We start from the raw sequence: 19,019 nt of genomic DNA on the forward strand, positions 1-19,019 counted from the left end.
TATTTGTCTTTCTCTGACTTATCTCTTTAGCAAACTGTCCTCCAGGTCCTGCAATTATAAATCCCTGTTCGTTCAAACTGGTTCCCAAACTTATTTAATTACAACACCTTTGCTTCATGGAACCCTAGTAACACCTTTGCAGTCGCTGGTTCTGTGGGACACTACAGGGAGCCCAGGAGCTTGTGCAGGCAATCAAAGTGTCCCAGATCAGGGTCTCAGTGACACGGTGTCCTATGCAAATGTGCTGTGAATCCCGCACTTCCTCAGGGCCTTTCGGGTTTTGCCAGGGTGTGGAAGAAGCCTCAGAGAATGTGAGCCTCCCCTGACAATCCCAGCAGCAGGTGCTGCTGGTGTAGACCACCCTCACCACACCTGCTTATGCAGGACATTCTGTATTCAGCAGCTTTGCTTGTATAACCCAGTGATGGCTGTGGGCTCCAGGCTTATCTAGACATAGGCTTGATCTGAACTCCATATCTCATGCCCTCTAGAAATCCAAAGCACTCCCCAGTGTCCTCACCAACACCCTGAAGATTATGTTCTCATGTTATCTCTGACTTCAGCTCCCGCCCCCATGGGTGCTGTCTCTGTTCCACTCATCCAGATGGTAAATGTCAGCCCTTTATATTTCTACAAAGGGACCTGCTCACACCAAGCATGTGGGGCATGGGAGGCGGTGCTGAAGATCTGGAGCACATGCGGGGATGTGAGGAGGACAGAGGAGGGGTCTTGGCAGCCGATGGCATAGCAGGCAGCCCCACCTTTAAAGTGCCCTGTCTTCGGGGGCGCCACTGGTTTCCGCAGCAAATGTTGTGGCTTTCTCTCTGTCTCCTTTTCTCACCGTCTGTCTACCTTCCTCTCGGGAGCAAGACTCCTGACTCATGCAAGAGAAGTTCAGCTCTATCTTTTGATCTTACCTTACTGGAAGGGGTTTCTCTGGCGGTCAGTCACGAGCATGATGTGAGGTGGCCTGGCCTGTTGGAGCATGAATGTTTTTTTTTTTTTTTTTTTTTTATAACTCTTGCTATTTGTTTTTCTTAGGGTTTTGGGTGTTTTCTGGAAATTCTGCTTTCTGAGGCTCTAGGAGTGGGAGTCAGGACACCCTAATATGGGAGCGATGGAGGAAGAGGAGCAACAGTGAGTGTGTGAGAAAGGGTTGGGAAAGGACAATGAAAGGTGATATAAACACAAGGAAAACAATCCAAAAAAAAAAAAAAAAGAAAAGAAAACAATCCAAACTGTAGAAAACCGAATATAGCATGCAAAGCAAGCCTCTCCCCTCCACCATCAGTCCCCACGTTTGCTTTCCTAAAATAACCACTGTTACCAGCTTCTTATTGATTTTTTGGAGATATTTTATGCATATATAAGCATAAATTACATACATTATGTATATGTATTCTCTTTTAAAAATAAATGGTAGCCTGTTATACATAAGGCTTTTCTTTAGACATTTATTTATTTAAGTAATCTCTACACCCCACGTGGGGGTCTAGCTCACGACCCTGAGATCAAGAGCGATATGCTCTTCTGACTGAGCCAGCTGGGCACCCCTTCTTTTGCCTTTTAAAAATTTAACAATATATCTTTACTATTTTTAATGGAGCTACCTATAAATATATACACGTAATCACTCACACAAACATATGTATTTTTTCTTGTATTCGTATAAAGGGCAAACCTAAGTGACCCTCTTCATTGGCCAGTGGGAAGCCTTCTAGGGCATCGGGGTTTCTGTATGAGGAGGCATTCTGGCTGCTGGACATTCCGATGTCAGATTCAGTACTGGAGGTGATGACAAATACCAAGCATTGTTTCTGAGGGCGTGGCTGTGGTCAATTATAATTTTGTTTCCAGGTATTTCCTGTCCACTCCATAGAGCTTCTGTACCCCTGAATATGACCTTCAGTGAGTGCATCCCCGTGGGAGGAGTGGACATGTCCCCTCACTGGCATCAGCCTTGGCCACATTACCTCCCTGGGCTGATGGAAGTGAGCCGAGGTGACACCTGCCATGTCCGAGTCAGAGCTTTCAGAGCCAGCATGGGCTCCTGCTGTGTCTTTGTCCTTGGACATGAGAATGGAGACAGAGATTGTTCTGTCAGCCTGGGTCCCAGAACCAGGGGACATTTGGTCAAAAGCCACAGCTGATCCACATCTTATGAGTAATATGGGTGAGAAATAAACCTTGCTTGTCATGAGCTCCTAAAACTCTGGATCTTTTGTTACTGCAGCCTCACCTTGTGAAAACTGGCTTATGCCGAGCAAATTGCAAGGGCTGTGATCAGTCACAGAGTCCTAGATGGGTCTGGGGAACTGCTTTACCTGCCTACGTGGCCTCTGGGTTGGATCTGGATTTACCACCAACTGATAAAGAAGCCCTGGTTATTATAGGAATCAAGGTATGCCATGGGCACTACGAAATCCCATACTTTGCTAGTGGCAGGACCAGTTGCTTGGAATGTTTGAAAAGCCATTTGGCAACGTATAATGAGAGTCCTAAAATAATTTTTACTTCTAGAAATCTAGGTCAAGAAAATAACCGGGGATATGCAGGGAGGTTCATAACAGAGTTATTTGACAAATTGGAAACAACCTAAATGCCCCATCACAAGGTCATAGTTTATATTTTATTCTATATGATGGATACTATGCAGCCATAAGAATCAAGTAGCTGGATGTTTAATGAACGGGGGAGATGTTTGCATTTTAATACTGAGTGGATAAATGGGATACAGAACTATAGCCATATGACAATCCTAATTTATATAACAAATACAGGATCATGCTCTCTATAACTTTGTATATTTTTTCACTTACATCATGTGAATAAGCACTTCTGCCAAGTGTCAAACATGTAAGTATGAATAGACAAAGACTGTGAGGAAAGAAGCAAAACTAGTGGTTATCTCTGGCTCGCGTTCTCTTTTCTGTGCTTTCCGTATTTTCCAGATGTTCTATGATGAGTATGTACTACTTTTATAATCAGAAGTAACTGCTATTTAAAATAAGAATTATTCCAGTCACCTCTAGGGCTGTGCCTTTGCGTGGTGGCTGTCCAGGGGCCCTAACTGGGGCTCCTTGTCTAAGAATAAGGCCAGGTGTTTAATTAGGTCAGTCTCTTGCTGCCCTAGAATCCTTGCACCGAGCTCAGCTTGCGCCGCCCAGAACCCCTGAGACGGATCTCAGGCTGGAGCGCTGAGCCTCCTGGGCCGCTGCTATGGCTGCTTAGTCTGGATTTGAGAAATCTGTGAACTGTCACCCTGCCCTTCCAGAGCAGCCACCCTCCCGTCCCTCTAACACGTCTCCTTCAAAAAAGTAATTTAGGGACCCCCGGGTTGCTCAGTGGTTGAGCTCTGCCTTTGGCTCAGGTTCTGATCCCGGGGCCCTGGGATCCAGTCCCGCATGGGTTCCCAGCAGGGAGCCTGCTTCTTCCTCTGCCTGGTGTCTCTGCCTCTCTGTGTGTGTCTCTCATGAAAAAATAAATAAAATCCTAAAAGAAAAAAAGAAAAGTAACAAGACCTCCCAATTTTATGGAAGAGAAAAGTAAGACTCATGAAGTCAACATTCTGACCATTTTGGGTTGACAGTAATCTGGGATGACAATAGCTGCTATGCCAGGCACCTCTTCTGTCTTGCTCCCTGGGGCCTCCTCCGTAAACCGTGTCATACCCTGTGGGCCCTGGAGTGGCTGGCAGGTGGGCCCATGTGGGAGGGAGTATTCTCAGAAATCTCATTTGCAAGAGAGCCCCTCTCCTGGTTTGGGAACCCCATCCAAGGGAAAAAGGAGTCTGCGACCAGCCTGATTGTAAAGGCGCTGGCAAGGGCCACTCCCCTCTATGGATTCCCTAACCTCTTTATCCAGGTTTGCGGGTGTGGGGGGAGGATGTGAGTGAGTGGTGGTGGGCGCTGGGTCCACAGTCCTGGGCAGGGCGGGCCCAGGGGGAGCTGCGATGCACTGGGGGACTGGGAGGGGACAGCGGGACTGGCAGCCTCAGCGGAGCGGAGCCGGAGTTGCCCAGGAGTTGCTCCTCCAAGAAGAGCTTTCGGAGCTGTCCTTACAATCATCTACCTCAACTGCTGAATGATTTCTCTGTCAGTGGAGCACAGACCTCCCTCGCCTCCCAGACCCCATCAGGCTCCCTTGGACCTGCTTCAGCTCCACCCGGCAAGGCAGCACTTGGCCTTGTCTTCTCCCAGACTGCTCCACATCTGAAACCTTAAATTCCATCATCCTGAATTTTTTTTTTATTGAGGAATAAGGTACATACAATAAAGTACATGAATTCTTATGCATCGTATGTCTGTACGATCTGCCCATGGTGTTGTGGACAGTGTAGTTATTCTTCACTGCTAATTCCATTGGATGGACGTATCTCCATTTATTTACCCATTCTTTGGTGGACACACATTATCTCCATAAGCTGCTTTCTTTTCTCTTCCTCTTTGTTGCTTATTGACACCCCAATCTGGCAGCTGCACCACATTTTTTGGTTTATCAGTCTGGTTACTGTGCCCAGTCTCATTTCTTTTGTGGTCAACACCCCTGCAAGGGGAGCCTCTTTCATGCTACTCCTGCTTCCCTACCCTCTGCCCCACTCAGCTGTCGTCATCTTGACTCTGACGCTCCATTGGTTCAGGTCTCCTCTGACCTACCTTTGTCATTTGTAGGTGACATTTGGGGGTTCTCTGACTTGGCCTTTCTGTGGCCCTGTCCCTGCTTATGGCTCTTTCCCCACAAGGTTTCGGGGAAAGCCTTTTCTACTTCTCTCCTGCAAATCTGGCTGCTCCCTTTCAGCCTCCTTTGCTGTCTCCTCTCCTGTGTCCATCCCCAGGTGGTTGTTCCTGGGGCTCTGTCCTCAGCTCTCATCTCTGCTGAAGGGCCCTCTTGGGTCATTAGCTACCATAGATACCAATGCAACTTCCTTCCTCCTCAATCCCTAGATCCCCAAACTGAAAGGATTTTCCAAACTCATTTGGTGGCAAGCCTTGAACGGGCCCTGACATGAACTTGTTTATTGGAGTTATATACCCACTTCGTGTGAATGAATATTCATACGTTGGCTGCAGGAATGTCAATGTGTTTGGTTATGGGCTCTTGTCCCAGACCCATCAAGGGTGTGATTGTGCATATATACAGTAAATCATGTATTACCTTCTTAAACTCAGAAAATATTGAAACATATCTGGCCCCTTGGACTTCAGGTAGGGGTTTGCAGACCCAGAGCCGTCTCCCCACCTCATGCCCTGCCAACAAACCCTTTTATTTCCTGCTGTCATCTCTGAGTTGGTGGCCCCTATACCTGTGGCTTTTCAGTGTCTTAGCTTTTTCCTTCCTTAGAATCACCTCCAGTTCATCATTCCCAGGTCCTGACTACCCCAGTGACTCTCTGCTTACCCCTCCTCTCTCTGTTCCCTTTAATTCAGGCACACCACACCACTGCCAGGGCTACTGCAGTGACCTCTCAGTAGCTGTCCCTTTTCCTAGCTGGCCAGTCCTTGGCACTGACGCCAGAGGCAGCTTTAAAAAGTTTTAAAAAAATTTATTCATTTGAGAGATTGAGAGAGAGACAGAGAGAGTACAAGCAGGGGGAGAGGCAGAGGCAGAGAGAGAAGCAGACTCTTCATTGAGGAGACAGCCACATGCCAAAGCCTTGGGGCCGATCCTAGGACCACAGGGCTCCCAGGATGCAGAGATCATGACCTGAACCTAAGGCAGATGCTTAACCATCTGAGCCACCGAGGCGCCCCCAGAGGCAGCTCCTTTAGGGTCAAGGTCAAGTTTGTCCGTTCTTTTCTTTCTTTTGATTTTTAAAAATTTAAGAGACAGCGAGACAGAAATAGAGAGCACAAGCAGAGGGGGGAGGGAGTAGCAGGTTCCCCCCCTTGAACAGGGAACCCAATGCGGGACTTGATCCCAGGACCCTGATTTTTTTTTTTTTTTAAGATTTTATTATTCATTCATGAAAGACACACACAGAGAGAGGCAGACACAGGCAGAGGGAGAAGCAGGCTCCATGCAGGGAGCCTGAGGTGGGACTCGATCCCGGGTCTCCAGGATCACGCCCTGGGCTGAAGGCGGCACTAAACCGCTGAGCCACCCAGGCTGCCCAATCCCAGGACCCTGAGACCATGATCTGAGTGGAAGGCAGATGCTTAATCAACTGAGCCCCCTAAGCTCCGTGAGGTCAAGTTCTTTAGTAGAACATAGGACTTTTCCTGATCTGGTTTTGCTTCCCTACCTTACCTCTTTGGGTCTCCCAGAAAGAGTTGTGGGCTCGTTGCACACCTTCTTACTTTCATACTTGTAGTTGTCCTGCTGGGAGTTCTTTGTAAAATCTGGCTGGCATCACTTTCTTCTGGGGACTGCCCTCACCCCTAACAGAGGAGTTCCCCGGTCGCTCTGGCTGGCTGCCTCTGGACCTCATGGGCAGCATCCTGTGCTCAGGACATGGGTGCTAGATATTGGTATGATCAGGGGGCCCATTCTTCAGGGGAAATAAAAAGTCTTATTTAAAACAAAAATATCAATTATATAGCATTTTGTATTCTGCTATTTTCATTTGGCATAAGTATTTCTCGAGTTTCTATGTCACTTCATGTAGCTCTTTTTTTTTTTTTTTTCATTTTCAAGCCATGTATCAGAATATTGAGATACTAAAGACAGGAAATTAAATATAACCTTACATTTTGACCACCCCTGCGTGACTCATACGCACATTAAGCTGTTGTTTATTTTGAGTTATTGTCTCCAGTCCTTTTGTGTCTGCATTTTGTAAATGGTTGGCACGCCAGTGCAAAAGCAATTTTGTGTTCTGCTTTTTTTCTTGCGTGGCATTCTGTCTTTAGCAGTTTTTGAGTTCAGCTTCTTAACCACAATTAGTAAAGTTTGTTCAACTGTTTAAAGATACAGATGTGCTCTTTCGTTGGACACTGAGGTGGTCTATTCTTTTTCATGAATCATCTTACATTTAGCTTTTTTCTTTCCTAGGTGGTTTTGTAAAGGATGGATTCTCAGAACTGGAGGATTCAAACGAAATGGGAATTCTTGGGACTGGATCTGCCTGAAGCCTGGGGAGGGGATAGTGACTGCTGACAACAAATGGTGTATGTGGAGGGCGTGGTCATTCTCGGAATGTGGCCTGGAGGACAGGCCCAGGTCCCATGCTCTCTCCACGTCCTGCCTGATTCAACAGGAGATAGTGGCCAGGCTTGCAGAGGATTTCAAGCTCAACAAAAACATCTGGCTGCTGACCCCTCCCCTTCTGCCCTCCACTCCTTTATACCTTGAGCAGAGCTCCTGGACCAGTGCAACTGTAAGGATTTCTAGTCTTGTTTTTTTTTTTTTTTTTCTTTTTAAAGATGTATTTATTTGAGAGAGAGCGAGAGAGAGAAAGCAGACTCCTTGCTGAGCGCAGAACCAGCCTCAGGGCCCGATTCCACGACTCTGAGACCATGACCTGAGTTGAAATCAAGAGTCAGTTGCTCAACCATCTGAGCTACCTAGGTGCCTGCAACAGGGATATCTATTCTTACCCCTGCCCTCCATCTGTCTACTGGGCCAAGTGGAAGAGGGACTAAGGACCACCCCTCCCCCGCCACCCTGCCAACTGGGATGGGGCTGTGGCTGAGACTCAGGGCAGACTACATGGAAATCAGCAGGGATGTTTGCCCCAGAACCTTCCCCAGAGAGTGGGTGGTGGTATTGTTTGTGGTGGCATCAGGTCTTTAAGAGGAGGGTTAGTGAAGGAAAAAGCAAATGCTCAGAGAATGAAGAGGAAGCAAGCCCTCAACTTGGCTCAGCCTCCATTTCCTCCTCTAGAAAGAGAAGAAGATGGTAATAATAGTAATAATATCCACAGTACAGGGGTGAGGTGAGAATCAAATGAGAAAATGAACTGAAGACATAGTTTTCAAAAAATGCTAGGTGTTTCCACGAGGGATGAGATTCCCAAGGCCCAAGGATAGGGCAGCTTCAGCCTCCATGTGCACCCACTGTATCTGGTGTTGGCTTGATTTGTTAAATGTCTTTTTAAAGTGAAGTCCTGAACTGTTGTACGTTATACTCACCTAAGGAGTAAAAAATGCCCAATACTTAGGTCCCACTCTGGACCAGTTACATGCGAATCTCGGAGAGGGAGAAGGTCTGCCCACCTGCCAGGCTGTCACTCAGTACTCAGCACTCAGTCCTCCTGGGCTCGAATGCCCCCCCACCTGCACTTGCCTGGCTGATGCTCACTCATCAACAGGTGATCTAGCTCCCCAGGTGATTTGCACATGCCGCTAACGCTACACCCTTGTCACCCAAATGTGGTGAATGCGGCTGGCATCATGCCAGTGATGATTTGGGCACTTGTTAGAGATGTAAACTCTCAGGCCCCACCTCAAACCTGCTAAATCAGTAGCTGCACTTAACCAGACCCCAGGTAATTCCTATGCACCTCACAGTTTGAGAAGTGCTGACTGGTACACTGTCCTAAGCACATTTGTGGGGACCAGAGCACAGAGCCTGGCCTCTGGGTGCAGTCCTTGCTCTGCTGTGTATTAGTTTTGTACATCTGGGCAAGATGCTAAACTCCTCAGTGCCTCTGTTCAGTCGTTTGTAAATTTGGAATAGCACGAGGCCTGTCTCATAGGGTTGGTCTGAGGCCTGCCTCGTGGTAAGCGCAATGCAAGGATTCTTTTACTGTTACTATGACAAATCTTTTCCTGAAGGGTTCTGAAATGAAGCAAGCCTCACATGTGTGACAGTGGCACAGGAGTCAAGGTCAAGAGGGCCCTGTGACAGCCAAAGGTCCTTCTCTAGCTGGACCTGTAGGTGGTTAAGGAGCTCTCCATGTCCTGGGATGGGAGCAGAGACTGGCCACCTCAGCAGACACAAACACGAGGAGAAGCTGGCTCCTAGCTGTGCCAGCGCAGGTCACAACAGGCCCCACAGAGAAGTGATGGGCAGTAGTTGCCAGCTACAAGCACGACCAGGCATAAGCCTCACGTCATTCAGTCCCCTCCAGGAGGTGGCTGGGAGTGCATTTGGAGAAGTGGCCCAAGAAAGAGCTGAAGTGACAGAGTGTACGAACGTCATTGGCTGACCTCCCTGTCCTCAGGTGAAAGGGAAGCTTTCATGAACATGGAACCCCATGTTTGCCTATAGGAAAAGCAAGTGTTGTGTGTTGACTCCCAGTGGAAGGGCTAGGGCTAGGAACTTCCCAGTGATTTCCTATAACCAAGACCCCCCTGTGCTCCTTTGTTTCTGACTAGATGGGAACCATGCAAAGTACCATAGGAAGGGTAATTTTTATTTTTTTAAAGATTTTATTTATTTATTGAGAGAGAGAGAGAGCATGAGGGGGGAGAGGCAGAGGGAGAGGGCAGACTCCAGCCCAGTGTGGAGCTTGACTCAGGGCCTGACATGGGGCCCGATCTCATGACCCTGAGATTGAGACCTGAGCCAAAATCAAGAGTTGGATGCCCAACCAACTGAGCCACCCAGGTGCTCTGGAAAGAGTGATTTTTAAAAGGTTGACTCAACATGAGCAAAAATCACAGGATTATGGGTGAAACAGACTGGAAATCCTGCTTTCTGAAGCTTGATATTCCTCTGATACTCTCAATAAAGCCTGCCATTTATGGTCCATCTGTCCATTTATCTACTCATCTAATTGTCCATCCATCCATCCATCCACCCCCTCACCCACTTATTTATATAAACATCCATCCATCCGTCTATCCAACTGTCCATCTGTCCGTCCATCCATCCATCCATCCATCCAGTGAGGGACTATAGCTCCTGAATCTCCAGATTCTTACTTCATCATTCTATTTTTTTTAAAAGATTTTATTTATTTATTCATGAGACACACACACACACACACACACACACACACACACACACAGAGGCAGAGACACAGGCAGAGGGAGAAGCAGGCTCCATGCTGGGAGCCTAATGTGGGACTCAATCCTGGGTCTCCAGGATCACACCCTGGGCTGAAGGTGGCGCTAAACCGCTGAGCCACCGGGGCTGCCCTTGTCTTCCTTTTAAAAAGAGGACATGCTACATCCATATGTCTTTTCAGATGATCCAGGTTGAAGCTGTAAATGGCAGTCATAGTGATTTGTTGTAAAATCAGCACTGAGGGCCCTCAGGACTCTTTGCAGCTCTACACTCAATGTCTCAATTGCTCTGCTCTTGATATTCACTTGATACCACTTTTTTTCTGATTCTGAGATTCTGCTTATCGGCCACTTCGATTCCCACAGCTTATAAATCTCCAGCCTATGAGGCACTGGCCTTTGAGTTACTGCTGGAGTGCCCAGTGTGCGTGGGGTACCCACGTGAGATCCTGCGTTACACCTGCGACACCTCCTCCCCCACTAGGTGTATGAGCTTGCTGGGGAGGGAGGCAGTGGCCAGTTGCCAGCCCTGGCACCCCCATCCAAGGCCTCTGCACTCTCTCCCTGGGGGGCTGGTGTTTGATGTGCTTGATAGGAACCTGCTGAAGGTGGGCACCCATGGCCTCACCTGCCTTTCAGAATAAGGGACAAGGGGTGGAGAGCAAAGATGCTGGAGGAAAGAAGGAGGTGGGAGGAGAGACTGGGGCTCACAGCAGAGGCGTAACAATGCCCGCTGGATAAAAGAGGGAGAGCAGGGGTGGGTGGAGGTGGGATGGAATGGCAGGGCTTGAATGGGCCACTAGGGAGGGGCCATTGAGTGCACCCAGCCCACTCCCCCCACCCCAGGGCAGAGATCTGGAGCTTCCACCCCAGCAAGTTCATTCAGAGGGATGGCCTGTAGAGGTTCCACATCCTCAACAGGCTCTTCAACCTGCCTGGTGAGGGCAGGATAGGGGTGTCCTCGGGGCACCCAGCTCTGGCTTGGGTGGGGTGCTGCCTGGATCCCTGGGCCAGGGACTGACTGGCCTCTCCACCCCAGAAACCTACCTGTAGGTCTGCATGGTGGACTTCTCTGGCTGCTCCCGCTATACCCAGGGTGTCCTGTGCCCTGTCCAGCCCTGAGTGACCGACTGGACACTGCCACTGCCCAGGGCCCAGGCTCTGAACTGGGGTCCCTGTCAAGGAGCAAAGACCCCTGCTGAGGGGCTCTAAGAGCTCAGTGGGAAGGCTTTCACTGCAGGCCCCACCCCCATGCCCCCCAAAGGATGACCCTCAGCACAGGTGACACTCCTTCCAGCATAGCTGGGACATAAACCCAGTGTGGTTCGAGGGCTGACTCTGGTATAGGGTCCAGGTTTGGTGGTCACCTCAGCCGCCTCATCAGCCTCCCCTGTCCTCTCGGCCTGCCCCAGCTGTGACACTAGCTATCGGCATGGGAACCTCTTCACTCCTTCTGAAGCCTCTTCCTTCCAGGACCAGAGTGATGCCTCTCTCCTGTCTGGCTCTCCCCTTGAGGAAGAACCAAGTGTGGGAGGGGGCGTCTCCCACACATGGGCCTCCCTGGAAGTGGTCAGAGAGAGCAGGGGGTGGGAGGCCAGTGACCTCAGCCAGGCTAAGGGAGGACCTTTTGGGGGGTGGGGGGGAGGCCACAAAAAGGCAGTCGGACGTTGGAGGAGATGCAAGGGGGTGAGATCAGGCTGTGGCAGACCCAAGAGAGGGGAGTGTGTGACACACCCTGTGGCACCGTGTGTGACCAGGAGTCACTGGCAGGCTAACGGGTGAGCGGGGCTCTAAGTCACCAATGGCACTCCTATCCTGTGTCCCTGGGTCGCTGACCGGGCATGAGCGCTGCAAGGGGCTCTGGAGGCTGCCAGGAGAGCCCGCACAGTATCCTACACCTGCTCCCACGAACTCCTTTTGAGCACTTCCTCAAGCCGGCGAGGGCATGGTCAGGGAGGCTGGGGAGCCAGATCCAGGGGTGCTGCGGCGCACGTGGATGGGCTGTGACCTCGGGGCTGGCAAGCTTCCCCCGGCGCAGAGCGGCTGAACCTGGGCCGGTGCCCCTGCCAAGCAAGGTGGGGGGTGGGCAGTGACCGCAGGAGCCGCGGGCTGTGTCACGGTCGGGCCTCAGCCGGGCCCCGGACGTCCTCCTGGGACCAGACTGTGGTAGACACACTGAGCGCGCCTCTCTGCCGAGGGCACGGGGCCCAGACAGAGCAACAGGGTAGTGGCCCTAGTGGGGGGCTGAGGGCCCTGTGGCCTCGTTGTGGGGAGGGAGGCTGCCCCTCAGGCTTGACCTGCCCTTGGCAGCTGCCTCCCTGCTGCTCTGTCTGTCCCTGGAGCCCGGGAACCAGGGTTCCCCTTCGGGGCCCGCTGTCGCGTCGTTCCTCCCGCACCCCATGGTTATCCCTGCCGCTCCCTGCCGCTCGCTGCCGCCGGCTCTCTCTGACCTGGGTGCCCCCTGCCCCAGCAGGACTTGGGCCCCTGCCCGGGGCCCCACCAGCACCGTGCGGTTGACTCTGGACGCACCAGCTCCCTCCTGGCCCCCCTGCCTCCGCAGGCGCCCTACCTTGACTGGGAGCCCGTGTCCCCAACCTGTCCGCCGGGAGAGGGGCCATGAGCAAGCCTGTGTCCCGTTGGCAGGGCAGGCTCCTCGGACGAGGTGCGCGAGCTGCTCGGGGTGCATGGGAAGGATATTCTGTACATCGGGGACCACATCTTCAAGGACAGCCTCAAGTCTAAGAAGCAGCAGGGCTGTGGACTTGCATGGGGGTTCCTGAGCTGTCCCGGGAGCTGGGCGTCTGGGTCCAAGGGAAGGGTGAGCTGTGGAGGGGTCAGGGCCAGGTAGGGGGGCGCTGGCCACTAGTGCAGAGGCCTGCCCCTTCATCATCTTGCTCTGTTTCCTTTTGGGGGTTGGTAGTGACTATAATAATATGGTCCACTCTGTGGTCTACTTTGTAAACGAGGAAACAGATCCAGAGAGGCTAAGCCGCTTGCCCAAAGTCACACAGCCAGAAAGGGCAAAGCCGACTCAACTTCTCTCTCCTCACTCCTGAGTACTGTGGTGTTTCTGTAGTCTGAGGCTTCCTTCCTCACCTGACTCTGCCCTCCCCACTCATCTGAGGACTCTTAGAGAGTGGAAGGTACACTCCCCGACCTGGGAATGACTTAAAGTATCCTCAGGGGCGGGAGTGACTATGAGCCTTAACAATTCTGGTTTGTTCTAAGAGATGGGTTTGAGTCATTGGCATGTGATTTCGGGTGGGTCACCTGACTCCCTGACGGGCTTCCTTACCTGTCCCACAGGACCTTTGCTGTCTCTGCTTTGCTCTGGGTGGAGCTTCACTTGATGTAAGGAGGGGGTGAAGGATGTTATGCACACAGTTTGGGGTGGTGGTGGGGGGAGAGGTGTGTAGACCCCTGGTGACCTCTCTACCCTCACCACATGGTGGACCTGGGCCTGGAGCAGACAAAGGTAGGCAGGACTGTCACTCCCCCCACCCCCCTGCTGTCCCCGGTCAACTTCTCAGAGTGGAGGGAGGAGCTGAAGAGGTTGGACATGCACCTGGTAAAGCTGTACCTCGAGAGCCCTGAAGGGCCCAGGGTAGGGTCGATCCCTGCCTGCAGAGGGGGGATGGAGGGTCCTGGTCAGGGTAGTCAGGAAATCTAGTTCTGTTCCAGGCTGGGCTTCCCTAGTAAACTGGATTTTGGGATCCCTGTGCCCCCCTTGGGCCACACTGTGTGTGACCTCTAGGCCCTTCCTCCTTACCCACTCATCATGGACTCAGACTGCCTATCTTCTCACCCACGTGTATGCGCACCCAGCTCAGGGGCCTCACTGGGTGCCCGTGAATGCCCTCTGACCCCCCTGTGGTCTAGGGAGGTTGTGTCTGGAGCTTGGAGGCCAGGTTCCTCTTCTCCTGGGTCATGTGGCCATTTTTGCACTAGGCACACGGATGGGAGCAGCTATAGGTTGCAAGTCATGAGCTCCATCAAGAGGGAGATGCAGGTAAGAGTGAGTGCTGAGTGAGGAGGAGACCCCGGCGGGGCTGGGGGAGTGGGGTGTGTGCCCCCATCCGCCGGTCCCGTCCCGCAGCCTCCGCCCAGCGCCACCTGTCCTTGTCTGCCGGCGCCCTCTGCCGGCCCACGTTCCAAATGACAGCAGAGGTCCGGCGCGGAAGGGCTGAGTTTAGCCCGGGGTTGCGGGGAAGGAGCGGGGGCGAGGGGGGTCGGGGGGTGGCGCATCTCGCAGTCTCCGGGAACCCTCCTCGAGACGCGGCAGCCTGCCCGCTTGGGGCCTGCTGTGACCCACGGGCCAGCTGTGATCCGTGCCTGGGGCAGCTGGAGGCGCCGCCCCGGAGGGTGGGGTTTAGGGCCAGGGAGCTGACGGGTCCTGGGGAAAGGAGGAGGGGAGACGCCCTGTGGCGCTCCTGAGCAGCCACCGAAGCTGGGGGAGTCCCACAGGCCCGGTGGACGGGATTGAGGCCATTTGGCTTACCCAGAGCCCGCTGGGCCCAATAATGGAAGATCTCTGCGGAGCCTTTGGCGGGGTATAGGGCCCCTTGCACGCTACTGGATCCTTCCATAGCCCTGAGAAGTGGGCTCGGCAGGGGCAGTTCTCTTTATTTTCCAGATGAGGAAACGGAGGCTCAGAGGGGGGCGATAGCATGCTTTTGATCAGTCTGGGAGGAAATGTCCAGGCCAGTTCTCTAGATGCTAAAAGCAAGGTCTAGTGATGAGGTGGGGGCCTGCAAGGGGGCAGGCATGGGGTCCAGTGCGCGGGCCTCTGCAGAGCCCTCTGTCGGGGCATCAGAAACTACCTTAAGCTGAGCGTTTAGTCTGGGTGGTCATTCTCCAGGTCCAGGCAGGTAACCATGAGGAAAGCAGGGAGGGGGGCCCGGCGCAAAGTGGAGAGCTGCCCACCTCCCAAAGCACCACGCGCCGCCTCTGGGTTTAGAGAACTTAGCTTCTTCCCTACGGGGAGAGAGGCTCCAATGTCCTGGGGCGACAGACTCAGGGAGGGCAGAGGGGGCCCAGCCCCAGCAGGGTAGGGTCGGCTCTGGGTGATGCAGGTCCAGGTGGGTGGGATCGCTCCTCTCCCAGCGTGTCACGGAGGAGCGGGCCCTGTGCTACAGCACGAAGGGCAGCCTGTTCCGCTGCAGCTTCCGCCAGACGCTCTTCTCCAAGCAGCTGCCGCGCTGTGCAGACCTCCACGCTGCCACCTGCCTCAGCCTCTGCGCTAGCCGCTCAGCTCGCTGTTTCAGGCAGGCCCAGAGCTGGTGGGTCCTAGACCATCCTTGGCATCCCCGATCCTCTGCCCCAGCTGGTCCCCAGCCCCGCCAAGAGCTTTCAAGGTCACTATAGACCCAATCTCCCACCTCCAGACACAAGTGGGTCAAAGCCTGGCAGGGAACTGTGGTGATATAAAAAAATGCAGGGGAGGAGTTACAGTTATGGAGATGGGATGGCTCTGCTGGGGAGGTTTGCTTCCTGCCCAGCCTTCACACCTGCTTTAAGCTGAGACCACATTACCTCGGTATTTCCTTAGTAGAAAGGGTGCCAGCTGCTAGGTGGAAGGCTGCAGTCCCTCGACCCTCAATTAACAGTGACTTCAGAAGAAATGGACGAAGCAGTAGATGATACAGTAAACACCTCTGCTGGTTTTCCTCTGGAACACCTGCACACACTCCTGAGTCAAGAGCAGGGAGTGGGGGTGGCGATGATGCCACTGGGTTAGCAGGAGCTGAGAGACCCACCAGTGCAGCACTTCCCTGAGCACTCGTGCCAGTTCTCCCAACGAAATGTCAGTATTTTCATCGTAGGACATGTGGTCTTGTGTCAAAGATCTGGACTTGCAAGTATTCTCCGGGGCTCCTTGTTTCCTGCTTTGCTTGCCACTCTCAGCTGCCTTCCAGATGTTCAAGAGGGGAAAACCATTTTCTGAGTGTCTCCTGGGTTTCCTGCATTGGGCTTGGGGGCCTTTGCCTTTTTTTTTTTTTTAAGTAATTTTGCTTAATGCTCAGTATAACCCACCAGTAGTTTTTTAAAATCCTCATTGTACCATTGGCGAAATGGAAGTGCAGAGATCCTAAGTAACTTGCTGTGTCACGCTGCTGGGAGACTGCAGAGCCAGGATTTAAACCCAGTGCTTTTGAAGAACTGAGGACATGCTCTGTCCCCTGCACTGCACTGCTGCACGCTGGCAGAGGGGAGTGAGCCCTCTGGGTGAAGCCTCATCTCATCTCCAGGTTTTTAGATGAGCGGGGCTGGAGCATTCCTGGGGATCCGAAGCCTAGTTATCGGTGTTATGAAAGTATGAAGGTGTCATTATGAAAGTAGTGACCAGACAGGTGAAGAAAAAGCAACCTGAGTACCAGAGTGAAGCATGTAAAGAAATCTGACCTTTACTTAGCCATGCTGGCCTGGGATTTTTGAGAAAGTGATGTCCATCTGCCAGAACCTGCCTTCTCCAGCTGACCCTCCTGAGCTTCCTCTTGCGCAGCATCGTTGGACAGGAAGCTGGCAGCTGTGGGCAGAGTGGAATGGGTTGTTGTCTATGCATAACTGAGGGCTTCCAGAAAGCCTTGCCACTGAGGGAGCTGCTCCATCTCCACCTGCATTTGTCTCTACAGATGCCCCATGGATCAGCTGTGGAGCAAGAACGAGCTAACCTGGATCCCCTCGCCTACCTCTTCTACAGCCAGAGAACGAGTTGCTAGAAGGTGGCAGGTTGCTCATTTCCACAGGAGCTGGGAGGAGCCCCTTGGCTGTGTGTGTGGGAGCTCAGCTACCTGGGACTACCATGGGCTAGGCTAGGGGTTCCCAGTGGAATGGTATTAAACTGAGGAGGCATTCTGGAGATTTGTGGGATCTTTGTTGTCTTCAGTGTAATCATTCCTGAGTACTTATGTAGAAATAGATATTATTTTATCATAAATTGCTTTTCTTTTTATTTCTCCTGTTATAGTAGTACATAGATTTTTAAAGTTATAGAGACAATAATTATATTATCTATGAACCTCAATTCAGGAGAGGAAAGAAGAAATGAAAATGTTTGTTTTTAAAATGGGGCATTGGGTCCCCTAGGGCCAGGAAGCACTGGCTTGAAGCCCAGATTCACAGGTCTTGTTCAGCAGAGGTTAGCTGGTGCCTCCCATCTCTCCAGACCACTTTTGGCTGATTCATCTGACAAATCTATTCCCAACTCTGGAAAAGAACATGTGCTCTTCTGAGCCAGGATTCCTCTCCAGACAGCCTTTATAAACACAATGAGAAGGGCCTCTTCTTCAGCTCCTTTGTCACTTTGTGCTCCTGGTACCCCTGTGAGTGGCTTGGCTCCTAGCCTGGTTTTGCATCCCTGAGCCTGGCATGAGGCTTCCTGGGGCTTGAGTTTTAACATGGCCATTTCATGGGCTTCCTGTGGCTGGGCAGTTCTAGGCTCAGTGTGAATTTTTTCTATCAGTGTTTACCAAGTGCCTCCTGCTTGCCTAGTAATTTAGAAAGCGAATCATAAGCTACTTTACTCATGCCTAGGAGGAGCTCACAATTTAAGTACATTAGCAGTCTTTTATCAGTGGTCTGCAACTATTTTTCCATCTTGACCCACCAGAGGGCTGGACACAATCCCATCAGAACTGCGAGTTCTCTGGGGGATATGTGTGTGGTTTGATTTCTCTACCCCTCATCTCCATCCCAAACCAGACTAGGGCATTTTGACACATTCTCTACCCTGGATTGGGAGCCATTGTGTGAGCTCAGGAGGGCAGATCCCATGACGAGCTTTCTTTGTTTCTTAGAAGGCTGAGGGCAAAGAGAGATGAGGACCAAGAGGGCTGCGTTGAGGCTGAGTGAATCCTGGACATGGGCTGGCATAATAGTAGTCTTCTACTTGAGATATTTTTCAGATCAATGGAAAAGTATGGAAGAGAGAAAAAGAGGTCATATTGAAATCTAAATGTAACAGATTGGAGCCCCAAAATTTGTCTTTTAGGGAGAAGGGAGTCCTCATCCTAGAAGACATCCCCTGTGGCCTTTGAACCATTTGAAAATGGGCATAACAAGTAGAATTATTTTACCTAGGTCCCCTGAGTTGCATCATCATTCACATCCAGTTTTATTTGTACACATTTCTTTTTAAAAATAGCATTTTTGGGTACTTTGATTCTGTTACTAGTATTAACAATAATATTCAATTGGCTTTACATGACTTCATTAACTGTTCTTTCTCTCCAGGTCACTGTGAAAGACAGGAAATGAGACAGCCCAACCATCTTTGAGCTTGATGCATACATGGCATTAGAACATATACAAAGGGCAGCCCAGGTGGCTCAGCGGTTTAGCGCAGCCTGCAGCCCGGGGTGTGATCCTGGGGACCTGGGATCGAGTCCCACGTCCGGCTCCCTGCGTGGAGCCTGCTTCTCCCTCTGCCTGTGTCTCTGCCCCCTGCCCCTTTCTCTGTGTCTCTCATGAATGAATGAATAAATAAAATCTTTAAAAAAAAGGAACATATACAAAGTCAAACTTATGACATAAAGACTCATTTTATTTTGGCAGGAGATGCTATGCGGTGCTAAGCCTGGGCCCTTCATTGTTCTGATGTCACTGATTTGAATTCACTTCTGCGGCTCCTGTTTTGTCTGTTAGTAGCATCATCTGGCATCATCTAGAGGCTTAGGATGAATATACCTACATAACTGAAATGACAAACTCTTGAAGGAACAGGTCCGTGAAACAGTTCACTAGTTTTACTTTCTATGGATAAACAAGGGAAACATTTGGAATATCTGAGGATAAATAAGGGTTTATTTCCGAATAAGTTTCAGAAGCTTCTAGGTCTGGCACTAAGGCCTTTTGTTCTTCTTCCTGGATTGACCTTTGGGCCTGAGTCTGTTAGGTGGATTCTCCAGGCAGAGACCAGGTATCCCTGGCCTTATGTTTTCAAACACTATATTCTTATTCAAGGGCCAGAGGGTAGAATTTTATCAGAAAAATTGCCCAGACCCTAGGGCCCATGCTTTTCTGGAAAGATGCTGAAATATGGTGCAGTAGCTAATGCTACCCATCAATCCTTAGAATTCCCTCCTAGGGTAGCAAGAATGCAGAGAGGGCTGGAGGATGAATAGTCACCAG

At 51.2% G+C, this 19,019-nt stretch overlaps 2 protein-coding genes across 2 annotated transcripts in view; one reads left to right on the top strand and one right to left on the bottom strand.

Moving 5' to 3' along the window:
• The first annotated feature begins 1,117 nt into the window (after window positions 1–1,117).
• NT5DC4 (5'-nucleotidase domain containing 4) lies at window positions 1,118–18,410 on the top strand. Its single transcript, XM_049095350.1, is given in 12 exon segments — window positions 1,118–1,137; window positions 1,707–1,791; window positions 2,234–2,401; window positions 10,196–10,532; window positions 10,709–10,875; window positions 11,238–11,524; window positions 12,516–12,645; window positions 12,648–12,847; window positions 13,167–13,241; window positions 13,839–13,899; window positions 16,523–16,612; window positions 18,123–18,410. Coding segments are annotated over 11 exon segments (1,617 nt in total). The 3' UTR covers window positions 16,610–16,612; window positions 18,123–18,410.
• A 16-nt stretch (window positions 18,411–18,426) lies between these two features.
• Window positions 18,427–19,019, bottom strand: part of CKAP2L (cytoskeleton associated protein 2 like) — a 31,992-nt gene continuing 31,399 nt past the window's right edge. Inside the window, exon 9 of the mRNA XM_035700572.2 lies at window positions 18,427–18,583. Coding sequence (XP_035556465.2) covers window positions 18,553–18,583 — 31 coding nt within the window. The 3' untranslated portion in view covers window positions 18,427–18,552. The remainder of the gene's footprint in view (window positions 18,584–19,019) is intronic.

The sequence above is a fragment of the Canis lupus genome, chromosome 17 (genome assembly GCF_003254725.2).
Source record: "Canis lupus dingo isolate Sandy chromosome 17, ASM325472v2, whole genome shotgun sequence".
Classification (NCBI taxonomy): Eukaryota; Metazoa; Chordata; class Mammalia; order Carnivora; family Canidae; genus Canis; species Canis lupus.